The sequence below is a fragment of the Aricia agestis genome, chromosome 4 (assembly GCF_905147365.1).
Source record: "Aricia agestis chromosome 4, ilAriAges1.1, whole genome shotgun sequence".
NCBI lineage: Eukaryota > Metazoa > Arthropoda > Insecta > Lepidoptera > Lycaenidae > Aricia > Aricia agestis.
Window position 1 is genome coordinate 19,107,396 of NC_056409.1, and position 10,034 is coordinate 19,117,429.

At 36.5% G+C, this 10,034-nt stretch overlaps 1 protein-coding gene across 2 annotated transcripts in view; it reads left to right on the forward strand.

Moving 5' to 3' along the window:
• The window catches only part of LOC121726394, a 30,724-nt gene extending 21,613 nt beyond the window's left edge, over window positions 1–9,111 (forward strand). For both annotated transcript variants that reach the window (XM_042113745.1, XM_042113743.1), the window contains exons 4-5: window positions 2,696–2,849; window positions 7,432–9,111. In XM_042113745.1, the coding sequence (XP_041969679.1) occupies window positions 2,696–2,849; window positions 7,432–8,055 (778 nt within the window). In that variant the 3' untranslated portion in view covers window positions 8,056–9,111. The remainder of the gene's footprint in view (window positions 1–2,695; window positions 2,850–7,431) is intronic.
• The last annotated feature ends 923 nt before the right edge of the window (window positions 9,112–10,034 follow it).

A 10,034-nucleotide genomic window follows, 5' to 3' on the forward strand; every position in this document is an offset into this window, starting at 1 on the left:
TCAAACAAATCACCATGCCGTAAACATGTTTTCATGGATTATTGAAATAAGAGTCAATTAAAAAGCCGACCGTTACATAAGCACAAATTGAAAACACTGCTCTATTTACCGCTATGTAATTAAGCCAAATAATTGCGTTCCCTGTTTATTTTTTAACGAATTTATCCATTTGGATTATTTGCTTTCGCTAATGAATTCATACGATGCATTTAGCCTCGTGCTGGTTTCGGTGGGATTTATAATTAGGCGCCGTAAAAGTGTTTTTCAAATGAACCAACGGTTTTAGATACTGGAAATAAAATAATTTGGATTGTACTGAGTAAATTTGTGTATTTTACGTATATTTCATTATACATGGTTCATTAAAATCTTTTGCCTCATAATATCTATAGGCATGGGAAAATGAACTGCTGACACCAATGGTCCCTACCATGCCGTTACGAACTCAATCAAATGTAAATGTATACTTTGTTGCTAAATCGTTCACACCACGTTTTGTCGATAACCACAATGAGCTCGATATCTGGTTTCTCGATACCCCGTACTTAGTGGGGCATCACTAATTGCTTAGACGTATTATGAGATTGATTGACGTGTATCGATATTGTTGTCGACGTAGTGAGGTAATGAGCTGCGACGTGTGATACGAACGACGCTAATATGGTCTAGTGTAAATTTTAACACTCAAATTCATTTCGTGTGATATTTTGAAAACGTCAAATTGACGAAACCTTTGAAAAAGGTGAACTTTTTCAAACCTTTGAAAAAGGTGAACTTTTTCAAAGGTTCTAAGTAACCATTGAGGTAGAAACAATGTCAGCACATATTAATTTACAAGTTCATGTCTGTACATAAAATACGATATAATTGACAACTGTTATAATAAAGCATCTCTTAATCATGAGAAAAGATTCATTACAAATATACGTTTATTGAGGATCATAACTTGTTTCTCGTACTGGGGAACGTCGGTATCTTAGGAGAAATTGACACAAACTATCTGTGCCATCGCTATTGAGATATTATGCATGACTGGGAGCTACGGTGTCCTAATGTTTCTGCCTCCCATGGGCTTCGCCGGCTGCATTCCTCCTTCAAAATGTATTCATATACTCTGCAGATCTGTTACACGTAAGATATATTCAGTGATATATGACGCCATATCTTCGTATGCGACGAGTCTCTCGACGTTTCTTTGTTTAGATCATATGTTACGACCTATCTAGCATCTAGCCTCTTGTGTATGCATCTATGCTCCTCGATAAAATATAACGTGAATTCTGTGTTAAAATGCGAATAAAATTTTATTACTTCATCCGGAGTATATTTTATCTTTCGTACGTTCGCCTCTATACAATCATTTACTATAAATATAGGAACCGGTATAAAATCTCGATGTTATGTAAGATAAAGCATCTAGATGTTAACGTTATCGGTCCATCTCGAGATGGATTCCAGTAGATTAGAAAATATCCGAAGGAAATTAATTATGACTTAAGCTCATTAGAGTTTTTATTACAATTTACAACCGAAATACGTCGTCGGGAGACGAGATCTGAGTAATAAATAACTGTTCGTTTGTATTGAAGTGCCATGTTCAGTTTGATTTATAGTTAAGTTTTATCGATGTGTCGTAAATTCCCATCACTATTGACGATACATCCATACGAGCTATTTTAATTCCTACTAAGGGTTCCAATTGTGTTATTTCTGTAAACATTAATGTTGACTTTATTCAACTTAAGCCAATTTGTCATCAATGTTTTCGTAGCTATTATCACTATTATGTGTGTCTAATATCTATGTGTAGGTATATTGTTTATTTTGTATGACAATAATAATTTTCAAAACGATAAAATTTTAGAACACTATTTTACAATAGTATATATATTATGTACATACAAAGGGACACACTAAAACCGGCAAATCAATTTTCTTGACCATCAGTTAACGTTTTGGAGTCAGTAAGCGTCGTCTCGGGTGGTCGCGGTCTTTACTCTTATCTTTTATCAGTTCGTGGCTAGAAAAATGATAGTTAAATATTAACTAGCTCATGTTAGAGCAAAGCACATAGCTTTTCTTACGTGACGGGGAGTGTTTTAGTAGTTAATTCTATAGCACCTTGTTAGACAAAGTTGGACTCATCAACTTGAATGGCTTTAGTCTACAAAGCAAGTACTTACTTACAAGTATAATTTTTACACGCAATGTTGCATTTTCAATTTACCTTTTCTATTATAATTCCTATAGCTTGCTCCAAACTCCAATCTATGCAATTTTCCATCTCTCGAAGGTACTTAAACTTCAACAAAAGAAGCCTCGGCTAGTTTACTATTTCTTGCGACGCCTTTAAACACCGTGTCTAATTCATTTATAAATAAGCCACTGAACATAATTCGCTGTGAATCGAAATAATTTTGCTCAATGAAGTAAGAAATTGTACGCCTGAACGGTTTACAGATTTAATTATCTTCATTCATTTTTTCGTCGATAATATTGTTATCGTTGTGAATAATATTTTTTGCGAAGATTCGATTATCTTGACGATGTTCTTCAAATATTTTTTGATTTTTATAAATTCTTGATTTGTACGTACAAGAAATATTCTGTACACATACCTACATTTTCACAAAATTAAATTTTAATATAAATACAGTACTCAGACTGTTTTAACAAATATTTTTTTCTTTTCCAGACATAAGCGGAAGGTGACCAACTTGCTACCTTCTAAGTCCAATTGCGGGTCTCAGAGACGGGTACCTCCTCCAGCGCCCTTGTACGAGGATCTACAGGACCTGCCAAGAAGACCACCATTACCAATGAGACCTGACATGGAGCCACAGTTAGAGGTGATTAATTTGTGTTACAAATTCATTATATTATACTTAAGAATGTCGAAGAGTCTTCTGTGAGGAAAAGCGTAGCTTGCTTAATAAACTTTGTAGGATTTGACGATCCTAAAAATTTAAGAGATAGGCGAAGCTGGCAGGAATAGAGTAACAACAAATATACGGTACTGATATTAGAACTTGTAAATTGTAGGGATAAAATAAACTCAAAAATCGTGTAAAAGTTTTGAAGATAATATTGTAGAGATATTATGCTGATACTTGAAGTAGAGCTTAGTAATAAACAAAAAGACAAGACAAATCCATTTTTGTACTTATGTACATAAAAGTAACGAAACGTGTAAAATAAAAAGAAAATCTTTTAGATTTATAGGGTCTAAGAAAAAGAAAAATACAAGATGAAAATTACTAGGGACGTAAAATATTTTCCGTTCAAGAGTAATGAGACAAACGTCGCGCGACGTTATATAAACTATCGTCCAGAGATTAAATGATTTCCAAGAAGAGGGGAAAATACAAATGTTATTGAGAGTTATTTAAGACCGTCGTGTCGCGTGTGCGTTCATCTGGAAAATTAGAGGGAGAATAAAGCATTGATTCTAAAACTACCTGTTGTGTAAAAAATCGTTCTTTTAAAATATGGAATCCGTGTCGTTCAAAAAAGATTTGCCTTTATTTGTATGGTTCAATCCATACTAATATTGTATTATGTAAATGCGAAAGTGTGTCTTTCTGTCTGTTACCTCTTCACGCCCAAACCGCTGAACCGATAATGCTGAAATTTGGCATGGAGATACTTTTAGTCCCGTGAAGAGACATACGTTACTTTTTGTCCCGGGAAAATGTACGGTTCCCGCGCGATAAACGAGTTTTGGCGCAACGGTGTTGAGGGCTTCATCTAGTGTTTAAATGAACTTACTTGATCGGGTAACAATAATAATTATGGACGCCAACTGCAGTTCTAGTATGCCAGTTAGTTTGGTCACAAGTCACAACAAAACGAGAAAAAAAATTGAACAGTGCAAAGGTTACCTAAATTATTATGAGATATGAGGTCGCATCCTAAAAAGATTTCGACCCCTATAATTATTAGTATGAAATCTCACGTTTATGTTGTATTGAAAGATTGAAGTTCGCTGCAAATAGCTTTAATTTCCTGCGAACTGCGAACGGCTGAAAACTCGTTTCTTTAGAAACTCATAAATACGTGTAAAATGTTTCATCTCCTGTAGTCCATAGACCGGGGGTTTTATTTTAGACGACAAATGACGCGGCTGTAGACAATATATATCTTAGACTTAATAAATGTACGTTTATTATTTTAAGACCCATTCTCGGTAAATGTTTTATGTGAGTGGTTAAGACTTTGCGAACTTTGTATGTATAATATTTGCATACATTTTTCGAAGTGAGAAGAAATTTTTAAATTAGCTGTCACGTATTATTTGATTTATGTTTATGATAAAACAAAATCAATATGCTTAAGAGCCAGTCCACACGGCGCGTTGCGTCAGCGTTGCGTCGACGCAGCGCTGCCGTTTGAGTGTAAATTCAGAGATCGCAACGCGACGAGGTGAGGCAAGGCGCGGCGCGGCATTTTGTATGGATTTGACAGATTTCAATTGCGTGAGACGTCTTGCGAATCTGTCAAATCCATACTAATTTAGAAATGCGTTTACGCGTCGCGTTGCGGTCTGAATCAACCCTGATACTGCATTTATACATTCGCGTTCGCTATTCGCCTCGTCATTCGACGAAACATCCCACGAAACATTCGTATACGAATGTTGTCGCGAACTACCGTTCACACATTCGTGGGGTGATTCATTTTGATATTCGCACACGAACATGGAGGACGTGTTCATATTATGATAGCGATGTTGAATGAGAAATATGAAATTTATGATAGCGATATTTTGGGTCCCAAATGAGCTCATTCTTTTTGTAAAATTATAGGAATTCTAAAATTCGCCCTTCACTCCACTCCATCTTTATTGCATAATAATAATAATACTAAATAATAATAAATCTTTATTAAAAACCGAAATATATTTCCTTATTATATTAGCCCGCCAAACTGCATAGCAGTTTATCGGCGAGCTACGCGCTCATAAATACTATATTAAAACTAATAAATATAATAATATACCTACTTTACTAACTACAAAATCTTTTTGTATGTATAATGTATATTAATAAGTTATAAGTAAGTATCTTAAATTATGACTTATAAGTTTACACAATAGTAAGAAAAGAAACGACTGTAATAAAGCTGAGTGATTCTTCAAAAATGATTCTCCGCGTCACTTTCGTGGGAATTTTTTATTTCGAGTTTTCTTTAAATAAATGCAAATACCTTTAAGGTGCTCTAAAGATAATAAATACGATCTTTAAGGCATGTAGATTGGTCCATAAACTACTGAGATAATCAAATTTGAAATTTCGGTACCCACAAAAGTTGCGACAAACTCCACGAAAGTTACGATTGAATTTTCTAGGGACAAAATATGAATTGAAATCTTTTTTTCCTAAAAAAATAAAATAAATGATTATTTATTTAATCAGTTTTTATTAAGATCAACAATACTAAAGAGCATGGAGCTTTAATTTGTTGCTTAATCTGTCAAGTAACCGGTCCTGAAATGCTGTGATTTTTTCGAGGTTCAGGTGATTTTATTTGAAGTTCGTGAAGATTAAGTGATTAAGGAGGTCATATAAGGGGGGTTTCAACTAAATATGGAGATTTAGGACACAAGATCATAATATTTTCTTCGATTCAGTTTGTAGGATATATACGAGGGCTCGCTTCGCTCGCCCTCGTCTGAGTATCGTATCGCATTGCATTTGTATTGAGGATGTAGTATCAGTTGTTCATGTAAAATACTGATATTCAGGTAAATCCACTAAATCAGAAGCAGATTCGATATATTTGGGGAAAAGATCAGAAGGTAGATTGATGTATAAAGCCACATATGCTTTGTTTTTTTCAAAAAAAGCTTGTAGAGCGAAAAATTAGTTCTGGGTACCAAAACCATAGCTGGAAATACTATACTATAGCTAATTCACATAGGAAAACGGTGTACAAAACAGCCTACGTAGCTTTCGTAGGTCACTAGGTAACTTTCATGGGTGAAAATCCACGAAAATTGTGCCACGAAAGTTACGAAAATTTTACATTTTTTAGAATTATGATTAAAGTAATAGGTAAATAAACAAACAAAGTACTAGGAAATAATCTCAATCATATTCCTTAATTTGATATGAGTGTCATAATTATAAATTATTATCATTCAAAACATGCTCGCAAAAGTTACGTGACCACAGCGACCACATAATTTTTAAGGAATGTCTTATCTTATATTTTCTTTGTTTTGAAGCAACGAGGGTTTAAGTCCCCTGTACTGATGCTGGAAAGACACCGAGCGTTGGTGCAGCTAAAACGTGTAACCACAAGTCGTCGCGTTTGGAAGATAGGTGCAGTTTTATTACCCGCTCGTGAAACTAGCAAAATCGTGTGACACAGACGTTATGCCTATTAACTTTTTTAACTTAAGGTATAACATTATTTTATTTTAGGAATTAGGTAGCCCAGTTAATCTAGATTATTTTGATGTGTTACACTCTATGCTAATGAATAGAATACAAAAGTTATTAAAGCTTTCCGTAAGCGCGAACAGAGTGTGACACGCGGAGAACACCGATTTTGCCCCCGATTTCGACATTGAATTAACCATTAAACAAAAACTATAAATAATTATAGATGTTTTTTATTGAAATCAGATACTTAAATAAATGAGGAATAAGGTGTGTTTGGTCCTAAGGCTGTATGTTTATTAGGGTAGTAGTAAAGAGCGTGTGACCACATTTTGAGAGGCCTCGGAGAATTACTTTCTAATAACATTGTACTATAACATAATAATAACATGATAACATTTTTAATATACACTGTACTAAAAATAGACTTATTTTCAGTACAGTGTACAGTCAAATATTATGCACGTTCGGCTTTGTACTGTTATGTACGTCCTGTAGGGTCGGACGCTAGCTGTCAACTGAATGCAGGCGAATGTGTAAACAGTAAGTTCGTATTCGCTATTCGTGCCCTTTGATTCGCGCCCGAAAAACCGCTCTCAACGCGAATGCCACGAATAGCGAGGCGAAGTGCGAGGCGAATAGCGAGCGCACTGTTTACACATTCGTGTTCGTCATTCGCCTCGCTATTCGTGCGAATGTATAAATGCGGTATGACGCGTAGCCGGCCACACGGGCGCTGCGTCATCGCAGCGTTATTATGAAGCAGTCAACGTCAACACTCCTTCCGCTTCGTCTCGGCGGCTGCTGTCCGTCATGTGTGCGTTACGACGACGCAGCGTGCTTGTGAACATCTTGGTTATTCGTATGTAAAACAACGCAACGGCAGCGCTGCGTCGACACAACGCTGACGCAACGCACCGTGTGGACTGACTCTTAGTGTTTATTTTACCCTGCATTCTAGTTCTAGTATAAATATAATACTAATAATTATACAACACTAGTAATATGAGATTTTGAATAAACTAACAAATTGTTCTTTCTTTTGTAGATGGTAGAGACAAAGAGGCCAAACTGTCAAGGTCGCGTTTTCGTGTGCGACTCCGGCAGCGCGTGGCGGGGAGGCAACTGCGGCGGAGATATCTGCGGGGCTCCCCTGTACGAGGAGCTCCCGCACAGATCCGACGACTCCGTTCACAGCGACGACCACTTCGCAGAAGACGAGCTGAGCCTCGTCGGCGAAGCGATCCCTTGTCGGACGTGCTCCAGGCCAGCCCCGCAGTCCCTGCCGCACAGACCTCGACATCAGAGGTTGGACCGACGACCCAAGTCGCTGGAACGACGGAGGACGCATCGAGTGCCGAGGCACGTCCATCCGCCGGACCCGTCCGAGTTTCACGAGGGTGTCCTGCTGGATGCACTGCTGAGATTATACCCTCAAGTCGGGACGGTCGGTGCGAGGCCGACTGGACCGATCCAAGGTGGGGGCGGAGCCTGGCCGGGGGGAGATCTACCCGGCATAGCGTGCTGGAGAGGACCCCGTGCGTCACCTAAGCCGCCGAGCGGGGACTCGTCCTTCGGGTCGGACTCTGGTTACAGCAATAACACTTGTGGGACCTGCGGGACGCGGGCGTCGTCCAGACACCGTCTGTCGGCCGAAATACCGATGTCATGAAGGTGTCTCGAGTTGATGGGCGTGCCGTAGTCTCGTTTAGTGATTTCCATTGTGACTAACTTTTAGATACGACTTCCGGGCCTACCTCCGCTGATATTCAGTACGGCCTATTTTTGCCTTCTACTAAAGTGACGATATCTTTACAGACTTTAGATGTAATGTTTCCTAGATTGGTAAAATGTACAGTTAGTGAGATTTTCCGGTTAGATGTTACGTCTTATAGAGATTTGTATCTAAATTGTCGAATATCGTTTTGTACAAAATTATTCCTCGTTTAGAATAAGCGTAGGTCCTTTTAAGTTATTTCGAACTAGTCCTAAAAATATTGCAATTAAAAGTGTAATCGGAATGTTGGTTTTTGTACAAATTGTGAAAATATTATTTTGTTTAGCGTTTATTATGGTTGTAGATATTGTAAAAATGTAGCTAAACTATAAAATAGGTCTGAATTTTATAATCATATCACGTAAAATATTTCCGCCACGCATTTAATAGGTTAAGATACACTCCAGTGCAAAAAAGGGCTAAAACTTAATTACTGAAGTAGCCACCGACCGCGCCGACTTCATATTTTTTAAAATGAATATTTTGATTGGGTTCAGCTTATAAATATAATATTTCACATCTAATAATATTTTAAACATGGCCTACGACAGCTTGTACAATAGTTATTTTATGCCTTAGATACAGTACCATTAGGTACAATATTTTGAAAGTGGGTGCTTTTTAATAATAATATAAACTTCCACCACCACATCAGCAATAATATTATACCTACCTACTGTTGAAGCAACTGTTCGTCAATTTTTGTCAAATCCATATAAAATATTTGTAGAATTTCTTTTATCATGATCCCACCAATTAAAAGTACACATGATCTAAACATGTCTAAACTTATTGTAAAATAGAATTAAATATTGAATCATTCAAATTAAAAATAGTAAGATGTTTTTCTACCTATTAAAACATTAAAATATAGGTCTTTACTTTTTGAAATTTCACGAAATAATATGCACGATTTGAAGCGTTGTTTTTGTGCTATTTAGCACGTTTGTTTTTTATTCCTTTAAAAACCTAGTTTTTAAATACTATTTATATTTTATTGTCGATAAACAATAAACCTGAATACTGAAGTGTATATTATGTTTATTTTTATGTATATTATAAGGCGATATTTATTTTAAATTGTTTTTCATTGTATAGTTTCAAAAACACATTTAAAATGGACTCATAAGTCTGCTTGAGAGGAAGAGCGTAATAAAGGGAGAAATAAATACATTTTTACAAGAACTACTTTTATTGATAGCCTATCCCTCCTTTTTGCAAAGAAATTACCCAACTTTTAGTGTTTAAACCATAAAGTTAATATACCTAGCGGAATAGAGCAACAATCTTGAGCTGTCAAACGAAACCGAAATTGGTTTTCATCTGTGTGAAAAATTTGTGTAGTGTGTACGTATACACTTACACAAGCACGATTGAACATGAATTCTATGAGATTAAATTGTCAACGTGCGGCACGTGCCGACTGGACGTCAAAAAAAGAGTGCTGCTGTCATGTATCACACGTCTCTTTTTACCACGCAGTGTTACTGATAGTGACATCTCTCTTGCTCAGGCCTTTGTTTCTCTATTCCGCTAACTTTATGGTCTAAACACACTAGGCCGAAGTTACGCGTCGTAAATTCCGCACGATTACCTTCGCAATGTCAAACGCATACAAAATATTACGTACGTAACGCGACGGAATAGTGTGTCATCGGTAATTTAAAATACATAGCAGGCGGAATCATGCGGAATTTACGCCACGTAACTTCGGCCTAGTGTGTTTAGACAATAAAGACGAGAGAGACACTTCGGCTGTTTATTTTCTTTCTTACAAGTAGATAAGAACTTTAAGTTTTAACTTTTAATTACTGTTGTTCACTTTTGTCGGGTACTACTTTAAGTACTTAATTTGCTTTTAACTAGGTATCTTA